The 20,470-nt window shown below is 52.7% G+C and overlaps 3 protein-coding genes; 1 reads left to right on the forward strand and 2 right to left on the reverse strand.

The window, feature by feature from the left end:
- Nucleotides 1-2,524: 2,524 nt before the first annotated feature.
- RCC_02211 (probable fatty-acyl-CoA synthase, beta subunit) lies at nucleotides 2,525-8,935 on the reverse strand (the record flags this gene model as incomplete). XM_023767493.1 has 3 exons in its annotated part: nucleotides 2,525-2,634; nucleotides 2,688-3,680; nucleotides 3,736-8,935. The coding sequence occupies 3 exons, from the start codon at nucleotides 8,933-8,935 to the stop codon at nucleotides 2,525-2,527; spliced, it is 6,303 nt and encodes a 2,100-aa protein (XP_023623261.1).
- Nucleotides 8,936-10,131: 1,196 nt separating this feature from the next.
- RCC_02212 (probable fatty acid synthase, alpha subunit) lies at nucleotides 10,132-15,824 on the forward strand (the record flags this gene model as incomplete). XM_023767494.1 has 3 exons in its annotated part: nucleotides 10,132-10,657; nucleotides 10,711-15,659; nucleotides 15,714-15,824. The coding sequence occupies 3 exons, from the start codon at nucleotides 10,132-10,134 to the stop codon at nucleotides 15,822-15,824; spliced, it is 5,586 nt and encodes a 1,861-aa protein (XP_023623262.1).
- Nucleotides 15,825-16,614: 790 nt separating this feature from the next.
- On the reverse strand, nucleotides 16,615-17,991 carry RCC_02213 (probable ARG1 Argininosuccinate synthetase; the record flags this gene model as incomplete). XM_023767495.1 has 3 exons in its annotated part: nucleotides 16,615-17,673; nucleotides 17,733-17,858; nucleotides 17,920-17,991. The coding sequence occupies 3 exons, from the start codon at nucleotides 17,989-17,991 to the stop codon at nucleotides 16,615-16,617; spliced, it is 1,257 nt and encodes a 418-aa protein (XP_023623263.1).
- Nucleotides 17,992-20,470: the final 2,479 nt, after the last annotated feature.

Below are 20,470 nucleotides of genomic sequence, written 5' to 3' on the forward strand. Positions count from 1 at the left end.
AACGGCCGACTAGCGGAGCAACCTTGCTTAATTAAGGAGCGTTCGCTTAACCTAGCGGATAGATTCTACTAGGGCCGGAGCGAGTAATCTTAAGAGAGAGGGCAATTGCCTACTACAATCGTTCCTCCTTATCCTCCTTAGTTAAGTCTAGGATCTTAGCTTCTTAAATGCCCTATAATAGCTACTAGCTTAGACTACTATTTTAAGAGGAACTAGAAGTACTAGATAATCTCGTCTTAGTAGAAGAGATAGAGATAATCGACACCTCTCTGCTCCTAGTATTATTAAGCTAACGACGCCGAGATGCCGGAGTAATAGAAGGGCTAGCTTAAGGCTTCTTCCTAGGAGTCTATATCTTCCTGCTCTTAACTATAGTTTAGTCGGCTAAGTTACACTCCTACTAATAATTGCCCTAGAGACAATTACTATAAGCTCCCTACTTAAGTCCTCTATAACGACACTTCTTAAACGGGCTAATCGTGCGGGCCTTATAACGGTATCTATAAGCCTGCTTAGGCGCTCCGCCTAGCGCTTAAGAAAAAAGAGAGCCTAAACGCTACTATAGTAAGTAGTTAGGCATATAGCCGATATTCGTATTCTATTCGATAGGGCGAAGGTCGTCTAGCTAATATTAGTATAAGGCCTCGATAATAGCGCCTAGCTTATAGATTTCGTACTTCTTAAGGCGCTCTTATAGCCTAACGCGCCTATTAAGAAGGATTAGGATAAATATTACCTTACGTATCTAAGTATCGGTAATGCGTAAGAAGCCTAGGACACTATCTAAGCTTATCGTACTCGGCTCTAAGAGAGTTACTAACCGTATAAATAGCCGCTCCGAGGTAGCTACTAGATTAAAACCGCCTTAACTACGAGGCCGAAAGACTAAGAGACTATCGTATTACTTACGAAAGCTTCGGGGGAAGTTCTCTAAGGAGCGGTTTAAGAGGGGATTAAAGGACGATATCTTATTATTTCCCTAGCGAAGGCTCGCCTTACTTACTWRACCGCTAACTTAATCGAACCYRAACTTCTYRTATTCTATACGAGTAGCTATCGCTAYCGCCGGAATTAYRGGYACTAGCTTCCGCTAAACGCTTATACTAYRGCTTAGAGTRCCGTAACTAGGAGATTAAGGACTTAAAGCTTCCTTAATYRYCTATAGTTCCCTCTCCTTCCGGAGATCCGCCTTAGAGAGACTTAGACGTAGCTTAGAAGTTACCTTACCTAGAGATAAGCYTARAGTAGCGCCTAAGTYRTAAGAGCGTAGAGAGCGCCTTAAGCTTATAACGATATCGCTAGTATTCGCCGTAGGTCGCTTTCCGAGTAATTTCGCGCTTARRGTAACTAGCGGGTCTTAACCGTTACCCTTCTTRCCCTTATYGCCGTCGTCGCTCTTCTTAGATCCCTYCGCCTAGCTACGAGTTATAYGCYTATCGCCTATAGCTTCTTAATATATATAGCTAGTATAAGAGAAGACGTGTATAATAGATAGAGGAAGGGGAAGTATTAATTAAGGGACTTAATTAGGGAAGGGGAAGATAGATATAGATGCGGAGGAGAAGGTTAGTAGATTAAGAGGGCGAGTTAATATATGCCCTAGCAGCTCTTAAGCTACCGGATATGCGTTACGCCTCGACGCTCCCGTACCCCGTATACTACTTCCGCTCCGCTATACTATAACTACCTACTTAAGCCGAAGTAGCTAATCGTATACGCTATATACGTACTACTCTAAGCCGCTAGCTATATAAAGGATATAGCTTATAGTAAGGTAGAAGTGAACCCTACGTTTAAGCCTTTTACTTAAGCGATAGGGCTCTATAAAATAACCTATAGGGACCCCTTAGGTCTCTTAAGTAACTCCTATAGTTTTAAGGGCAAAACGACTTAGTAGGGGAGGATGTTCTTAAAGTCTCCACTTAAGAACTAAGCATGTATGCCTAAGGCTTAAGTAGCTACGTAACTCAGGCAGGACTATATAGCCGAGGGAATTTTCCCTCAAGTAGATTCAATCAGAGTTCATCCATTTTAGAACAACATCGCCTATCCCGGCTTACTCACCCTGCTTTCTTCGCATTTGTCGATGCCGTGCCACATGGACTGTATGCGGTCGAGATTCGCAAGCGGCAGAACAGTGAATTTGCAGCTTAGACGACTTGGAAGGGCTCTCTCTCTCTGCTCGTACGACGCATATTCATTTCATGACGGCTGATGACAATGGTGGAAACAACGCCGCCAGGGTCTCACCAACACCTTGTCCCTGCGATGTTCGGGCCATCCGGTAAAGGGTTCAGCGTACCTTGGTATGAATCCTTGAACGTGAGGCTGGGCATGAGACCATCATCAGGGCTTCCCAGGCTCTGTGTATCGTCACTGTCGCGCCGACGGCAGATACACATGTATTAACGGTTCGAGCAGAGTAGACAAGAATAGGCGTTTATAAATTCGTACTCTACATGCCATGCCGAACGCCCTGCTCACAACTAACGGCCAATAGGCTAACTCGTCTTGATGCACACAATTACGAGCTGGGGACAGCCATGCTCCCAGCACGCGGACGCTGAATGTGCGGCTCATCACTCTCGTACTTCTCCCAGTTATCCAAAATGTTTCCGATGCGTGGAGATTTGGCTACAAAGCTGTTAGTATAAAGCTCGATGATGCAATGATATCATTGTACTTACTCAACTTGTACACATCCTCAAAGTACTCTCTGGTGAGCTCAAACGGCTTGGCCGTGACGTTGGGGATGTACTTCCCGATGAGCTTGCTGGGATCRATGCTGGTCTTGTGGATCTTCTTGAGCAAGAACGACCGGAACGGCTTCACACCAGATCGGAGGAAAGTGCTGTGGAATGGCACATCGATACCTTTTAGTGGGATGGTGGCAAAGCCGCGCTGCAGGTCGAGCGGCTTTGGCTTGCCCTCCGTCTGCTTCGCGCACTCCTTGATGATCTCCACGAGGTGAGCCTTGACATCCTCCAAGGACAGGGTTTGCATGAGTTGCTGGATGTCGACCTTCTGTGCCTTGAGGTAGTTTGTCACGCCAGTGAGGGTATCGAGAGCGCGCAGATCACCAGCACAGACGTACTGCATGTTCTGAACGTTCAAGTTGACAATTTCCAGAAGCCAGCCCGTAGCCTCGGCGATGTTCTCAACAACATATTGCAGAGCCTGCTCGTTGAATGTCTTGCTGATGCGGGATGGGTTGACGGCGCACATGGAGTAGTTGGAGCGGCCAGCCGCATCACGCTCGACAGCGACCTGCATGGTCAAACCACGGTAGAAGACGACCGACACCAAACTCTCGATTGGCATGACTTCAGCGAGCGCAGCAAGAGCACTGTACTCTCCCAAAGAGTGACCAGCGAAGCTGCTGTCGCGTTGGACCAAGCCCTTCGATCGCATGTCCTCGAACGAAGCCTTCTCCATCAAAGTCAAAGCTGGCTGAGTAAATTGCGTTGCAGAAAGAAGACCAGTAGGCGAGCGGTAGGTGTAGGAGGTCGTCTCCTCCGTAACCTCCTTGAAGATTTTCTCTGACTTGATGCTGCCATCAGCAGCAACGGTCTCGAAGTTCATGTCAATGTAATTCTTGCGAATGGCCTTGCCACGAGCACCACCAAAGTGGATGGTAAGCTCTTTGGGGTTGTTCTTGACGATGTTGGTGATTGCGAAACCTGCAGTTTGTTAGTTCTGGGTGCGTGGCGGACAAGAAGTATGACTCGAACTCACCATAGTTGTCGAGGAAGTGCTTGTCGGCACGATCCCAGACCTCCTTCGCAACCTCGCTGGAGCCGTACAGGTCCATTCCCATTCCCTGCTCTTGAGAACCTTGTCCGGTGAATACGTACGAGGTCACAGGCTGTTCGACTTCGGCCTCTGCGAGCAAAACCTTCTCTGCGGACTTCTCCTCGGTCTCAGGCTTCTCGGCCTCGATCTTGATAATCTTGCGACCGGCGACCATGCCCACGTGCTGCAGCTTCACCTCAATGGTGTCGTCAGGTAGAACCATGCCGACAAGTGATGCGTGGAAGCTGCGAACACGACCGACGTTGTTCTCGGCGGCCCATGTCTCGACAAGACTACGCACGGCCGCGCTGGAGTACATGCCGTGAGTAATGGTGCCAGGAAGACCAGCATATTGAGAGAATACRCGAGAAACGTGAATGGGGTTGTAATCGCCAGAGACACGAGCATAGGTTTCGTTGGACGAAGGTGCCTTCAAGATTAGAGGAGTCTTGCCACTGAGCGGGATCGGGTTCTCAAACAACAGCGGCTGGTCGAGCGCAGAGCCGTTGCGGGTGAGGTAGTCGAGCACAGGGTTGCCGTAGGAGTTTCCAGCGTCGTATTCAACAGAGGCGATCTTGACAATCTCCTTGCTGGGCAGCTCCAATTCGACATTACCAATGGTCTGCACGGACGAGAAGAGCGTCTTGCTCTTGTAGCGGACCAAGCTTTGAAGCCTGAACGTGAGAGTCTGGCCGAGGAGGTCGATGTCGCTGTTCTCGAGCTTGAACCACTCCTTTGACTGAAGGACAGCAACATCCTTGGTGGAGCCAAGGTGGACCTGCATTGGGGTCTCGTCCTTGCGCTGGAAAGTGTTTTCAAAGTCGGTGTATGCGCCCCGGTAGAGGAACTGGCTAGTGACCTCCATAACTGGCTTGCCATCCCGAGTGATGGTGCCACAGACTTCCACCATCTTGCCAGAGTCCTGGTTGATGACGGCGTTGACCTCGGCAGTGGTGTCCAGCACGTCTCCCTTCTTCAACGGAGTGGCACCGGGGATCATGCGGAAGCCGTTGGACAGGTGGACAAGCTTCAGAAGATCACCGTCAATCTTGCGCGGGAAGATGGGCTTGGTAATGGCTTTCCAGCCAACAACAATAGCAAAGTCCATGGGGGCGAAGACCTCCTTACCTGGACGGTCAACAAAGGCCTCGCCAGTGTTTCCTACAGCGTGGACAAAGTCGTTGATGGCCTCGCTCGTAACAGTCGCTCTACCACCATCAAATCGAGAGGTGACTGGAGTGTCGAAAGGACAGGCCTCATCACCGAACCAGATACGGTAGTAGAACTCCTTGATGCGATCGTTTCGTGACTCCATGACTWCGCGGATCGGAGCATATCCTGTCTCTGGGTGGTAGGTGAACCGCAGTGGCAACGCAATTGGCTTTCCAGTGGCGCTGCGATCTTCAATCATGTTGAGAACAATCTCGCCGTTGGCGGCACGACTGACCTCGATGGTCTGGACGTACTGGCTTCCCTGGGTAGGCTCCTTCACACTGATGACGGTCTTCTTAGGATCCCTGGGGTGCGAGATCTCTACCACCATGCCGGGAGTCGGTGCAAATACACGCTGCATTGGGTTGGTCTGATACCGCTGACCCTGGACGAACACATCCGCGGTGAAGAAAGCGTGGCGCCATGTGTGTGCCTTGCCGGCAAGTAGCTGCATCCAGTTCTCGACAGGTGGGAGAGTGGAAGTTGAGACAGCTGACAAGCGGTAAAGCAACTTTTGCTCCGTCTCGTTGATGGTAAGACCCTCGAGGTTGATCTCGTCACTGACTTCGATGAGCTTGCCGCCAAAGTACTCAATCTTTGGGATCTTGTTCACGTCGCCATTGTAGAGATCCTTGGTCAAGCGCTCAATGTGGCCTTCGTGAACACCGTCAAGGATGTCTTTGATGGGCTCGTCAACGATCTTCGAGTACTTGACAGCCATTGGCCCTTGCAGGATGGCAACACGGCCGACGTCTTGGTCAACTACGGCGTCAAGATCTTCAGACTGCCACAGCGAGTCTTTCTTGAAGAAGAACTCGAAAGTGTCGTCGAGGCAAGGCACAAAGGGTGTTGGCTTCTGTCCGCGACGCTGACAGAGGAGTAAAAAGTGCTGGCAATCCTGAGCGTTGATGAGCTGGTTATCAGCCTCGGGGTATGCCTCCAACACCTTCTTCACAGTCTCGAACGGTGCGTCGAGCTCGCTGTAGTTCTGGATGATGGAGTTGGCGCCTTCGACAGATCCAAAGCGCTCCTCAATGCGACGGATGAAGTCACCAGTCAGCCGTGCAAGAGACTTGTCGATCCATCGCTTCTGGTGCTTGACATACATCAAGTCAACCATGCGACGTACAACCTCACCATAAGTCATGTCCTCGAGGTCGACAGACTCACCGGCCTTGTTGCGGCCGAACCATGGCTTCTGGAAATCATCGTTGAGTTTTTGAATGATGTACTCGCGGTTCTTCTTCAGCTCGGGGATACGCTTGGCCTTGTCCAAGCTGAAGATCTTCTGATCCATCTCAGCCCAGAATTTGACACCACGGGTGGCAAGCTTGTGAATAGGCTCGCCCATTTCGGAGCGAACGGTGATGACACCACCAGCGGGGCCCTTGTAGGTCTTTTCCCATTCATGGTCTTCGAGACCCTCAGCATCGACAATGGCTTGCTTTGCCATCTTGGAGGTGTAGCACTCCTTGGCAACCATTACACGGCTTCCAAACAAGACACCGTCAAAGGGCATGGGTGGGTAGCCAAAGTTGCGCGCCCACTCACCGTTGATGTAGGGATATGTGTCTTCCGCACCACCGAATCCAGATCCAGCGATCAAGACCAAGTTCTCGCATCGTCTGATCCTACTGTACATGGACAGAATCGGCTGGTGGAAATCCTCAAAGGAGTGGTGACCACCGCCACGGCCACCGGTCCACTGCATCATGACGGGGAAGTCAGGATTGGCCTTGGCGATGTTGATGACCTGTTGGATAGCCTCGACAGAACCTGGCTTGAAGCTGATGTGCTTGATTCCCAGAGTCTCGATGTACTCTTTGGCGATTTCGATCGAGGGGACACCAGCACCGATGGTAAGTCCTTCAATTGGGACACCTTCAGCGCGCAGTCGCGCAATCATCGGAATCTGCCACTGCATGGCCCGAGGGTTGATGTAGATCAGGTTGATGGTAATTCCACGTCCTGCTGGGATTGCCTTCTCGATCTTGGCAATGGCTTCGGTCATGGTCTTGTCATTGTAGTATCCTCCACCAGCAAGCTCGATTTCATAACCGGCACTCATTGTCGCAGCCACAAAGTCCCAAGGAACAGTGCAAGGGGTCATGCCTGCAACCATGACAGGCGGCAGACCAAGTAGTCTACTCATCTTGGTGTCGACAAACGTTTGATCTGCAGATGTTCGCACAAGCTTGGGACCGAACTCCTTGACCCAATCCACCGCAAACTTGACCGCGTGCTCGGCGTCACGATCAAAGATCTCAGGCTTGTAGCCAACGTCTGTGTTGGATCCATCCATGGTGCCAGCAAGAATAACACGCACGCCGGTTCCATCCTTGTTGCGGTTGGTAAGAACTCCCAGACCAGAAATGCCACCTGGACCGAAGTCGAGGATGTGAGTAGCGTTCGGCATGACCGTGGCGGTCTCCCAGAGAACCTGCTCCTGGCAGATCATCTTCACAAGCGCAGGTGTGATGTTCTCTGCGCCCTGATCGCGAAGATCCTTTCCTGTGTATGTGTGGTATACTGGAATGCCGAGCTCGGTCGCGGGGATGTTGATCTCTGCGAGGTCTGATTCGAGATCCTTGATAGCCTTTACGAGGTACGGGCTGTGGAATGGCGCCGTGATGGGCAGGAAGCGGTTGGTGAAGCGGACCTTGCGGTCTGTGTGAGGAATCCGGGCCTGATCAAGACCAGTGGGGGCCTTGATCTTGCGGAGTTGCAGATTGAGACCGTACAAAGACATTGGCGGACCAGTAACCACAAAGTTGCGTGCACTGTTGACCAGGGAGATGCCAATGTGACGATCCTTTGGCAAATGATGGTTGGTAGTCTCAATGAGCTTCTCTACCGTCTCGCGTGGGAGGTCGCGGACTGTAAGCATGGGTGTAGGGACACCTTCGCCGGCATCATTCGAATCCTGCAGAACGTTTGGAGCAAGAGAAGTTCGTGGGTAAGCTTGCTGGCTGCGGGCTCCAATCCAGAACAGGATCGTCAGGGCGTTCCTGGCCTGCTTATCGAACGTTTCCCAGTTGGATGAGGCCGCAATGGCAGCTGCAGTGACCACACCCTGCGAATGACCAGTGGTTCCCGAGAGTCTGTCTCGTACATGGCCTGGGTGGGTGCCGAGAACTCTGCAGGTGACGACGTAATGTGCCAGCTGTGTAAGTCCGATGAGAGGAAAGCTCACAGGTGCAGAGACGAGGTAGTCGGTGTCTGGCTGAGAATCGAGGTTGTCCAGCCATCGCATGACATCCAAGCCCTTGGGATAGCTCTTGAATGCTCGCGGATCGCGTGCCAGGAATTGCAAGTGCTGCGCAGCCACATTGATAAAATCTCTCACAAGCGATGGATATGTATTGTAGATCTCGCGAAGCTCGTCAAAATATTCTTCAATGTTGCCCTGACCTCCAAAAACAGCGTAAATGTACGCGTTCTCATCGGCGGCTTCACGGAGAAGAGCAGACTCGTGCGAACGGACTGGCCGCTTGACCGCAGCTCGTGCGGCATAGTACGATTGCACAGTTATCAGCTTCTTCTCCGAGATGCCAGGCAGACTCGCCGCCACAGCGTGCACTTCGTTACCACGAAGGAAACCACGCTCAAACTCTTGCAGGACCAGCTTCAGCACCTCGCTGAAAAGCTCTGGGTCCTCGCCCTCGTCGACCTCCTTTGCAACATAGCCGATGTAGCGAGCTACCAGTTCGGTGGTGGAAGAAGGCTCATCATCTTGAGCAAGCTCGTCGGTGGGCTCTGGGAGGGTTGCGAGGAAGGCATCTTTGAGCTGTGAGGCGTTGAAATGGAGGGCGGTGGGTATTAAAAAGTTGTATTCGAGCGAGCCGTGGGTGAGAGTGAGAGGTCGAGATACTGCTTGGGATCGTGGCGTAGAGACTCCGGTCTGCGAGCCTGAGGGCCCGGTGCCGTGCATTCTGGGGCGCTGGGATGAAGAGTCGCTCTGATTCCACTGCACATGCGGCGTCAGTTCTTGAGTTGGCGTAGTCATTGCAGTTGATGCGAATTCTGGCGCATTCTCTTTCGTGGGGCTTTTCGACCAATGCCGCTGACGGAGATTTTGCAGAGGTATTGGCAGTTCGATCTTTCCTGATATCGGATGCAATGCCTGGTGCTTTTTTCAATGAGATCGGGTCCACTCACGAATGATCGATCAAAGGTCCTGTCTGAACACTTTCAACCAGCTTTGTGGTATTCAACTGTAGCAGAGCCGCTAAAATTGCGGAGACGGAGACGCCAATGCGGCCGAATGCGAGAGCGACGGGGGAAGCTTGCTTGCTTGTATGCTGCTGTCGCTGGCTCGCAGTAACGAAGGAGGGGAGGGGGAGGAGAGTATACGGGGTGCAAAGGGCGAGAGAATTGGTCAAAGGCAACAATGTGGTTGATCAATGTACCGACGTAAGGTCTTCTCGCGGATCGTTGAAGCGAAAGCTCTCAACCAGCGCCCTGCATATCTATCCTGCATAATCGGGACGAAGCTTTCCACAGCTCTCTGTTCAACACGATTTGAATCTCTGGGTAACTACCTACCGCAGCAACCGGCTTTATTCCCCTGGACCAAGGTCTATGTGCTCCAATGACCATCAATTCCTTCGTCCTGTTTGACTGCTATCTGAACGACATACGTTGCACGTAGATCGGCTAGGCGGTAGAATGGAGGCCTGTACATGTATGTACGTAGCCCGTGCGATCGATTCTTAAAAATCCCCAACAAGCGTAATCAACACATTTTCCGGGGTCGCTCGGAAGAGAGAGTTGGATGGATGGGTGGATAAGAGCCATTGAATGACCCCAACGTCCCTCTCACCCTCTGGGCGTTCTTGTTGTGAAACCCAGTGCATGATCCTGATCCTCAACCGCATTGACATTATTGTTGAATTGGTGCGGGTGGTGAATACAGAGCTCTGCTTTTGCTTCTTGTGCTCGGTCCAACCGCCAATTTTCCATCCCAATCATCTTCTACTCCGTACCTCCGCATAATCAACACTTCACCTACACGCCTTTACATTCAACTTGTGGCGCATGGTTGATGCATACAACTAAGCCGTAATAACCTCGCCCTCGCTTTTCCTCGAACCTCTCAAACACCCGCATTGGGTGCAACCCGCCAGCATGCGCCCCGAAGTAGAACAGGATCTCGCCCACACCCTGTTGGTGGAGCTCCTGGCCTACCAATTCGCCTCGCCCGTACGATGGATCGAGACGCAGGATGTCATTCTCGGGGAGAAGACCACTGAGCGGATAGTGGAGGTTGGCCCAGCAGACACACTGGGCGGAATGGCAAAGCGGACACTTGCAGCAAAGTACGAGGCGTATGATGCCGCACGATCGGTTCAGCGTCAGATTCTGTGTTACAACAAGGATGCCAAGGATATCTACTACGATGTCGATCCAGTCGAGGACGAGCCAGCGGCGCCAGCACCCAGTGGAGGCGAGAGTGCACCAGCCGCTCAGTCTACAGCTTCTGCGGCACCGGCAGCGCCCTCAGCTCCAGCACCAGCAAGCTCCGGTCCTGCGGCATCAGTGCCAGATGCTCCAGTAGGCGCTGTTGACATTGTCCGGACACTGGTAGCGCAGAAGCTCAAGAAGCCCTTTGCCGACATTCCTCTCGGCAAGGCCATCAAAGATCTGGTTGGAGGTAAGCTATGTTGTGGACGTTCGAGAGGAAACGCAGCTAATGTAGGCATTCAGGAAAATCCACTCTCCAAAACGAGATCCTCGGTGACCTTGGAAAGGAATTCGGTTCGACACCAGAGAAGCCAGAGGACACTCCTCTCGATGAGCTCGGTGCTTCAATGCAGGCTACCTTCAATGGCCAGCTGGGCAAACAATCGACATCCCTCATCGCACGCATGGTATCATCGAAGATGCCAGGTGGTTTCAACATCACTGCCGTACGAAAGCATTTGGAAACAAGGTGGGGTCTTGGTCCCGGCCGACAAGATGGTGTGCTGCTTCTCGCTTTGACCAGCGAGCCTGCAGCCCGTCTTGGTTCTGAGAACGACGCAAAATCATGGTTAGATGAGGTCTCACAAAAGTACGCGGCGCAGGCAGGCATCAGTCTCTCAACAGGACCGGCTGCTGGCGACAGTGGAGCAGCGKGCGGTGGCATGATGATGGATCCTGCGGCACTCGATGCGCTTACCAAAGACCAGCGCGTTTTGTTCAAGCAGCAGCTTGAGCTGTTCGCTCGCTATCTGAAAATGGATCTTCGCGCGGGCGACAAGGCTGCTCTCGCAACGAAGCAGAACGAAGCCGCTCTGCAAGCACAGCTCGATCTCTGGAACACCGAGCATGGCGAATTTTATGCTGCCGGAATCGAGCCGTCATTCACTCCTCTCAAGGCCCGTGTTTACGATTCATCCTGGAATTGGGCACGACAAGACGCTCTCACCATGTTCTACGATATCATATTTGGTCGTCTGAAGGCTGTCGATCGAGAGATTGTCTCTCGTTGTATCCTCATCATGAACCGATCAAACCCAACCCTTCTGGATTTCATGCAGTACCACATCGATCACTGCCCTACGGAGCGTGGCGAGACGTACCAGCTGGCCAAGGAACTCGGCCAGCAGCTCATTGAGAACTGCCGCGAAGTTTTGAACGAGGCGCCCGTCTACAAGGATGTCAACGTCCCAACGGCGCCAAGTCTCAAGATTGACCCTCGTGGAAACATGGACTACAAGGAAGCTCCACGTGCAAGTGTTCGCAAGCTTGAACACTATGTTCAAGAGATGGCCGATGGTGGCAAGATTTCCGAGTACGGCAACCGTACCAAGGTGCAGAACGACTTGCAGCGTGTGTACAAGCTCATCCGCCAGCAGCACAAGCTTTCCAAGTCTTCGCAGCTTGAAATCAAGTCGTTGTACAGCAACATTGTGCGCTCTCTTTCCATGAACGAGGGCCAAATCATGCCAACGGAGAGCTCCAAGCCCAGCGGTCACATCAAAAAGGCTCGCAACGGCGGACGTACCACTGGTGCCCGCCCAAGCAAGCAAGGCAAGGTCGAGACTGTCCCCTTTTTGCATCTCAAGCGTAAAGAGGAGCATGGCTGGGAATACAGCAAGAAGCTCACCAGTATCTACCTTGATGGCCTGGAGCAGGCCGCCAAGTCTGGTGTCACATTCCAGAACAAGAATGTTCTCATGACTGGCGCTGGTGCTGGATCCATCGGTGCGGATGTCCTCCAGGGTCTCATCAGCGGTGGTGYCAAGGTGATTGTCACCACTTCTCGCTTTTCTCGTGAGGTGACGGAGTACTACCAGGCGATGTACGCCCGCTACGGCGCACGTGGATCCCAACTGGTTGTCGTACCCTTCAATCAGGGTAGCTTGCAGGATGTCAACGCACTGGTGGAATACATTTATGACGAGAAGAAGGGCCTCGGATGGGACCTAGACTACGTTGTTCCCTTTGCTGCTATCCCAGAGAATGGTCGCGAGATTGACAGCATTGACAGCAAGTCGGAGCTCGCACACCGCATCATGCTCACGAACTTGCTTCGTATGCTCGGAGCCGTCAAGTCACAAAAGGCAACTCGTGGGTTTGAGACCCGTCCGGCCCAAGTCATTCTGCCGCTGTCTCCCAACCACGGCACTTTCGGTAACGATGGTCTTTACTCCGAGTCCAAGCTGGCTTTGGAGACTCTGTTCAACAGGTGGCACTCTGAGAGCTGGGGCAACTTCCTCACTATATGCGGTGCTGTCATCGGCTGGACTCGTGGCACTGGCCTCATGGGCGGTAACAACATCGTTGCTGAGGGTGTTGAGAAGTACGGAGTGCGCACCTTTTCGCAGCAAGAGATGGCCTTCAACTTGCTGGGTCTGATGTCGCCTGCCATCTCCGACCTCTGCCAGACGGAGCCGGTGTTTGCCGATCTCAACGGTGGCTTGCAATTCTTGCCCAACCTGAAGGACCTCATGACGAAGCTCCGTAAGGACATCACTGAGACTTCCGAGATCCGCAAGGCTGTCACCCGGGAGACATCTGTCGAGAACAAGATTGTCAATGGCGAGGACAGCGAAGCCCTGTACAAGACTGTCAAGGTCGAGAAGCGTGCCAACCTGAAGTTTGACTTCCCCAACCTGCCAGACTGGGACAAGGAGGTTGCGCCTCTGAACGACAACTTGAAGGGCATGGTTGATCTTGAGAAGGTCGTCGTTGTTACAGGATTCGCAGAGGTCGGACCATGGGGTAACTCGAGGACCCGATGGGAGATGGAGGCGTACGGCCACTTCTCCTTGGAGGGATGTGTCGAGATGGCTTGGCTCATGGGTCTCATCAAGAACCACAACGGCCCACTCAAGGGCCAGTCCTACTCCGGCTGGGTCGATGCCAAGACTGGAGAGCCAGTCGATGACAAGGACATCAAGCCCAAGTACGAGAAGCACATCCTCGAGCACTCTGGTATTCGTCTCATCGAACCGGAGCTTTTCCACGGCTACGACCCAAACAAGAAGCAGCTCATGCAGGAGATCCAGATTGAAGAGGATCTTGACCCATTCGAGTCTGCCAAGGAGACTGCCGAAGAGTTCAAGCGTGAGCACGGCGACAAGGTCGAAGTCTTCGAGCTGGAGTCTGGCGAGTTCCAGGTTCGCCTGAAGAAGGGTGCCACTCTGCTTATTCCCAAGGCTCTTCGCTTCGACCGCCTGGTCGCCGGTCAAATTCCAACTGGTTGGGATGCCAAGCGCTACGGAATTCCAGACGACATCATCTCTCAGGTTGACCCAGTCACATTGTACGTGCTTGTCACGACCGCTGAGTGTCTCATGTCATCTGGTATCACCGATCCGTACGAGTTCTACAAGTATGTCCACATCTCGGAGGTTGGAAACTGCATCGGTTCCGGTATTGGTGGAACTACGGCCCTTCGTGGAATGTACAAGGACCGCTTCCTAGACAAGCCACTGCAGAAGGACATWCTACAGGAGTCCTTCATCAACACTATGAGCGCATGGGTGAACATGCTGTTGATGTCGTCAACTGGTCCCATCAGGACTCCCGTCGGTGCGTGCGCTACTGCTGTTGAGTCCATTGACATTGGATATGACTGCATTGTGGAAGGCAAGGCACGCATGTGCTTTGTGGGTGGTTTCGATGACTTCCAGGAGGAAGGCTCCTACGAATTCGCCAACATGAAGGCCACCAGCAATGCCGAGGACGAGTTTGCGCATGGTCGTACGCCAAAGGAGATGTCCCGCCCAACTACCACTACCCGCAGCGGATTCATGGAATCTCAGGGTTGCGGTATGCAGGTCATCATGGACGCGAAGCTGGCACTCGACATGGGCGTGCCAATCTACGGTGTTCTCGGCTTCACTGCCACGGCCACTGACAAGATCGGTCGCTCCGTGCCAGCCCCAGGACAGGGTGTGCTCACCTCTGCCCGCGAGCAGCCTTCCAAGTTCCCATCGCCGCTTCTTGACATCAAGTACAGGAAGAGACAGATGGATATGCGCCGCAAGCAGATCAAGAGCTGGCAGGAGTCTGAGCTCATGTACCTCCACGAAGAAGTCTCGGCCATGAAACAGTCTGGCAGCGAGTTTAACGAGTCAGAGTACATGCAAGACCGCGCCAACCACATCGAGCGTGAGGCCGAAAGGCAGGTGAAGGAGGCTCAGCAGAGCTTTGGCAACAACTTCTGGAAGCAAGATTCACGCATCGCGCCACTACGTGGAGCTCTCGCTACTTGGGGTCTGACTATCGACGACCTCGACGTTGCCTCCTTCCATGGAACATCTACCGTCGCCAACGACAAGAACGAGTCTGATGTCATTTGCCAGCAGATGAAGCATCTCGGTCGCAAGAAGGGTAATGCATTGATGGGCATCTTCCAGAAGCACTTGACAGGTCACCCCAAGGGTGCTGCCGGTGCATGGATGTTCAACGGCTGCCTGCAGGTCCTGAACACTGGTCTTGTTCCCGGTAACAGAAACGCAGACAATGTCGACAAGGTTATGGAGAAGTTCGATTTCATCGTCTATCCCAGCCAGAGCATCCAGACCGATGGCATCAAGGCTTTCTCAGTCACCTCCTTCGGTTTTGGTCAGAAGGGTGCACAGGCTATCGGTATTCACCCCAAGTACTTGTATGCTTCCCTTGACCAGGCACAGTTCCAGACATACAAGCAAAAGGTCGAAGCTCGTCAGAAGAAGGCCTACCGATACTACCATGACGGTCTCATCAACAACACCATGTTCCGCGCCAAGAGCAAGTCGCCTTACGAGGATGCCCAGCAGAGCAAGGTCTTCCTCAACCCTGACGCTCGTGTCACCGYTGACAAAAAGACCGCCGAGTACACGTACCCGCAGGTTCCTGTCAAGAAGGTCCAGAACAAGGGCACAACTGAGATGGTCGAGTCGCTGATTGCAGCGAATGCATCCACCAATTCCAACCCTGGAGTCGACATTGAGCAGATTGATGCACTGGACATCACCAACGAGACATTCATCGAAAGGAACTTTACGGATGCAGAGATTGCCTACTGCCGCAAGGCACCCTCTCCCCAGGCAAGCTTCACTGGTAAGTGGAGTGCCAAGGAGGCCGTCTTCAAGAGCTTGAAGGTGGCTAGCCGTGGTGGCGGTGCCGCGATGAAGGACATTGAAATCTCCAATGATGAGTCGGGTGCGCCGACCGTGATTGTAAGTCTGATCTCTCGTCTTGATGTGGTGGATTGAGCTAACTTGTACTTTCAGTTGCACGGTGACGCAAAGGCTGCTGCTGAGCAGTCTGGCGTGAAGTCTACGACTGTGAGCATCAGTCACAGCGACGCGCAGGTTATCGCTGTCGCGCTTTCGGTATTTTAGATTCGGCATGGAWCAAATGTATTACTGTAGTAGAGCGTGTATAAATGGCAGAATATTGTTTTGGTGAAGGCATCGTCTTGCTTCTTCTCATCCATCCCACGCGTCGACGGCCTACTGTTGGGAGAAGGTGATGTTTGATTTGATGGGCTGCCAGTGTTGCCACTGACGATGTTTTGGTGGTTGATGTTGGACTGTCTGGTCGTTGGCCCAGCTGAACGTCGTTCTGAAACGTCCGATGCAGGACATTGAGAGCGGTCAGGCGATAGCACCGTCAGTTACCATATCTCGACGATACTCGACCAGCTGTATGGTTACTGGACTGGAATCTTGTCATAGCTCCCTACCGTCATTGAAAGATCGCGGAGACCCACTACCCAAACCCTGACCCTAATGATGACATCCGCAGCGTTCATTGATCCTGCCGCTTGACATTTGAGTGCACACTCACATCACCACATTGGAAGCAAAACCTTGTCCACAAGTCTATATCATGATGATCATTTCATWTGAAGTAAAGTACACACCACGCTTGCTCGCATGGATCTCCAAAGCCTTGGAGTTGAAAGCRCACGAGACTCCAAACGCCTTTCAAGCATGTCAAGAAGATCAACCCAAGGGGATCAATGACTTTACCCAGCCGTGAGGATCAAGCTCTTCTGTAATCGAGAAGAACGACTCTATTCTTCTTGTGTACAAAACTCAGACAATCAGCCGCCCTGATGAAGATCAACCCGAAGGGATCTAAAACTCTGACCAGCTGTTCCGCTCAATTTCTTGAGAGGAAATCCACCTAGTTCTTGTGAACCAGACTCACGCCCTCGGCCTCCTTGGACAGACCGTACTTCTTCAGGCGGATGGCGTTGATGCTGATGAAACCAGTGGTGTCGCAAGGAGCAAAGTCACCGATCTCGTCCATGGACGCCAGGCTCGCGTCGTACAACTTCTCGGTGTCGGACCAGCGACCGATGACGTTGAACATGCCCTTGTAGACACGGCAGCGAACGGAGCCGTTGACCTTCTTCTGTGACTCGACGATGCTAGCCTCGAGGAACTCGCGCTCTGGAGAGAAGTACAGACCGTTGTACAGCAGCTTGGCGTAGTTGAATGTGACGAATTGATCACGGAGGTTGCGAACCTCGCGGTCCATGACGAGTCCCTCGAGATCGATGTGGGCGCCACGGAGCATGGTGAGACCGGGAGTCTCGTAGCAGCCGCGGGACTTGAGGCCGATGAAGCGGTTCTCAACAATGTCAATGCGGCCCACGCCGTGCTTGCGGGCAATGGTGTTGGCAGTGAGGAAGAGGTCGACGGGATCGGTAGCGACCTTCTTGCCGCCCTCATACTCGAGCTTGACGGGCAGACCCTTCTCGAACGTGAGGGTGAAGTCCTCGGGGGCATCAGGGGCCTTTGTTGGGTCGGTTGTCAACACCCACATGTTGTCTGGTGGCGTGACGTTGGGGTCCTCGAGGATGCCGGCCTCGAACGAGCAGTGAGCCAAGTTCTCGTCCATGCTCCAAGGCTTGCTCTTGGTGCTTGTCACGGGGATGCCCTTAGCGGCCGCGTAGTCAAGCAGGTCGTTGCGGCCCTGGAAACGCTCGTAGAAGATTGGGTCTCTCCATGGAGCAATGACCTTGATGCTGGGCTGCAGAGCATAGAAGGCCAGCTCGAAGCGGACCTGGTCGTTGCCCTTGCCGGTGCAGCCGTGGGAGACGGCGAAGCAGTTCTCCTGCTGAGCCACGGCGATCTGGGCGCGAGCGATGACGGGGCGGGCGAGCGAGGTGCCGAGGAGGTATACGTTCTCGTAGATGGCGTTGCAGGCGATGGCTGGGTAGCACAACTCCTCGATGAACTGGACGCGAAAAGTCAGCATTGGCCTGCAATTGTCCTCGATATTGTCCATGTACTGACCTCGCGACGCAGGTCCTTGATGTGAACGGAGCTGGCACCAATCTTCAGGGCCTTTGCCTCGGCGGCCTTGAAGTCCTCCTCCTGGCCAACATCGGCCATGAAGCACACAACCTCATAGCCCTCATCCTGCGAAGGGGTGTCAGCTTCACTCGGCTTCACGCAAGTGAGAATTTGCATGCCGACATACCAGCATGTACTTGAGGATGCAGCTGGTGTCGAGACCGCCCGAGTAGGCCAAGCACACTTTTCCCTTGCTCATGGTCGCGGTTGTGACGGGTTGTGTTGTGAGGTCTTGGGGTGGTGGTTGGAAGGGTGGTGAAGAGGTTGCTGCAGCTAATGAGGATGCAGTGGTTTTGATGTGTGCAGGGAGTAGAAAACTTCTGCAAGGTGGAGTGTGTGTGGAGTGTGAGTGGATTCGTGGTGAGGATGTGAGTGAGGTGCATGCATTGACAAGAATTATTGTTTTCTTGATGACTCCCAAGCGAGCTCGGAGCACCTCAGTCAGCTTATCATGCAGGGTCCAGCCATTGGCGGACAATTGAGGTGAGCCTAGGATGGAGGGGCAAGGAAACGAGCGACTTCACTTGGCGGGGCCATACACGCAGGCGTCCGACGGCTTGAAAATCACATATGAAAGGTGCGCTCGACGAGTAGCGGAACCGGAACCCCAATGTTTATCAACTCTGCTGCTACTTGTAATCTATTTCCTCCAGCGAAGAGATGAAAAGATGAAAGTACTCAAGAAGTAGGGCCTGGAGGAGGAGGAGTAAACAACCCAGGTTCTACAGGAGTCAGCAACCCACCACTCTTAAGAACTTCCGGAACACTCTCAGCAAGCACTTCAACCACAGTCTGAGCCATTTGTGTCAAGAGCTTCGTCATTCCCTCCACAAGAGATGTAAGAAGGACAGACAAATCTCCCATTGCATTCGCCAAGGCGGCGAGAGCTGGAGGGTTTGTTTTTGCTGTGAGGTTTTTGATTAGCGAAACCATGCATTCGGTGAGAGGATACGGAGATTGGGGAATGACATACACAGTACGTTCTTTGGCATCTCGGAGATGGTTCCAGAAACATCCTGGAAGATCTTAAGGGCCATTTGTTTGTTCTCTTGAGAATTGCCTACGCCCTTCTCTATGGTGATAGATAAGGAGGCGGCATRGAGGCTGTTTGCGAGGGCTTTGATCTCGCGGTCTACGGTTGCTACTACTGCTTTATCCCAATCTCCAGCGGAGCCGGTGAAGTGTGACGCGGACTCGTCTGATGGTAGCGTATACATTAGTGGAATGGTACTTGGAATGTCAAGGTGGAGGGATCGAGGGAAACATACTCATCTTAGCACCGTGAGCCTTCACGCTGGTTTGCAGCGTGGATAAGATGCTGGTCAGGTCTGAATCTTGGAGTTGTTCAATTGGAGAAKCGAGAGTACTGGCGACGAAAGCCGGGAGGAAGAATAACGAGAACTTAATGTTGATAATGCTGTGCTGTGTTGCTTAGGGTATGTGGTGGTGTCTTGTTGCAAATCAATGAGCACTTCCTGCTCCGGATTTGCACACATATGTAGAGCCCTTCCCCTAGTGTACGTAAATCACACTACAAACACTCCTCTCCTCTCCACTTCCCGACCCAAACCCTCGTTCGTGACTCCGCTTACAACCACCTGCTCGTACTCGTGGAGCCTGCGGATCAAAGAACTTCATCCCACTGGTGTACCTTCCTAAAAAGGCAAAATTCGACACTGTAAGCTGTAATAATCAACTTCGCACGCGGCACCATCCCCATTCTCTGGTACTTCTCACACGTTCCAAGAACTAGAGAAAAAAAGAAACTCGTGGCCCACTCGTGGCATCTACAAAGCACTTTATAARTCTCTCCATCGTCATCATAAGCCTTTCTTCTGCCGAGAATGCTCGCATACCTTGCTGCATCCGTACTGAATCATGATATCCAGAACGTCGTGCCGTGCCGCCTTCGATTGATCGACATCACTTGTATATACGAGCGGAGCGGTGTCCTCAGTCCCTGATGATCGCAGGCTTTCTTACAGCACGTGGTCGGTGTTGTCAGATCGATCGGGTGTCTTCATTCTTGGAATTCGCGGTGATTCACGCAGAACGGTTTCTAGATCTGATTTTCTTCCCGAGACCAGCGAATGTCATTGTAGCTCTGTTCATACGTCGCCAACAACCAATTCCAATCAACGGATCTGTCCTCGTCACTAGTCCTACCCTCCCCATGGACATATGAGATATCATCGATGCCATCGATGCCATCGATGCAGCTCAAACGTCCATGCATTCACCTGCAAGGATGTATCCCACAACGTCCATCCGGGTACAAATCAACGAGAGATATATGCGTTATCGGCAACACCGCTCGTAAGTGACGCCAGGCTCCGTTCGCCGAGAGATACTCCCACATTGCCTTCAGGCCGACGAGTGCGCTTCGATACGGGGGTCTCGTCGTGGGAGTTTCGCTTAGGTCTCGCATACGAGCTGAATGTCGAGCTGCGGGTCAAATCACTGTTGTTCAAAGAATCCGATGGGGAGGCGAGCCTATATGCAATATGTCCTGGTGTTGAGCTGCGCTCTGGTTGTTCAGGAGTACGCGGGGGAGTCCTTGGAGGTTGAACAGCCTCTCCCCTTGCGGTGCGAGCGGCAATGCGAGCGTGAGCTCGCAAAGCTTGCTCTTTTGATACATCGGGTCCTGCTCGTGTTGTCTCCCGAAAGTAGTCTTCAAC

Source organism: Ramularia collo-cygni (assembly GCF_900074925.1).
Source record: "Ramularia collo-cygni strain URUG2 genome assembly, contig: RCC_scaffold02, whole genome shotgun sequence".
NCBI classification, from domain to species: domain Eukaryota; kingdom Fungi; phylum Ascomycota; class Dothideomycetes; order Mycosphaerellales; family Mycosphaerellaceae; genus Ramularia; species Ramularia collo-cygni.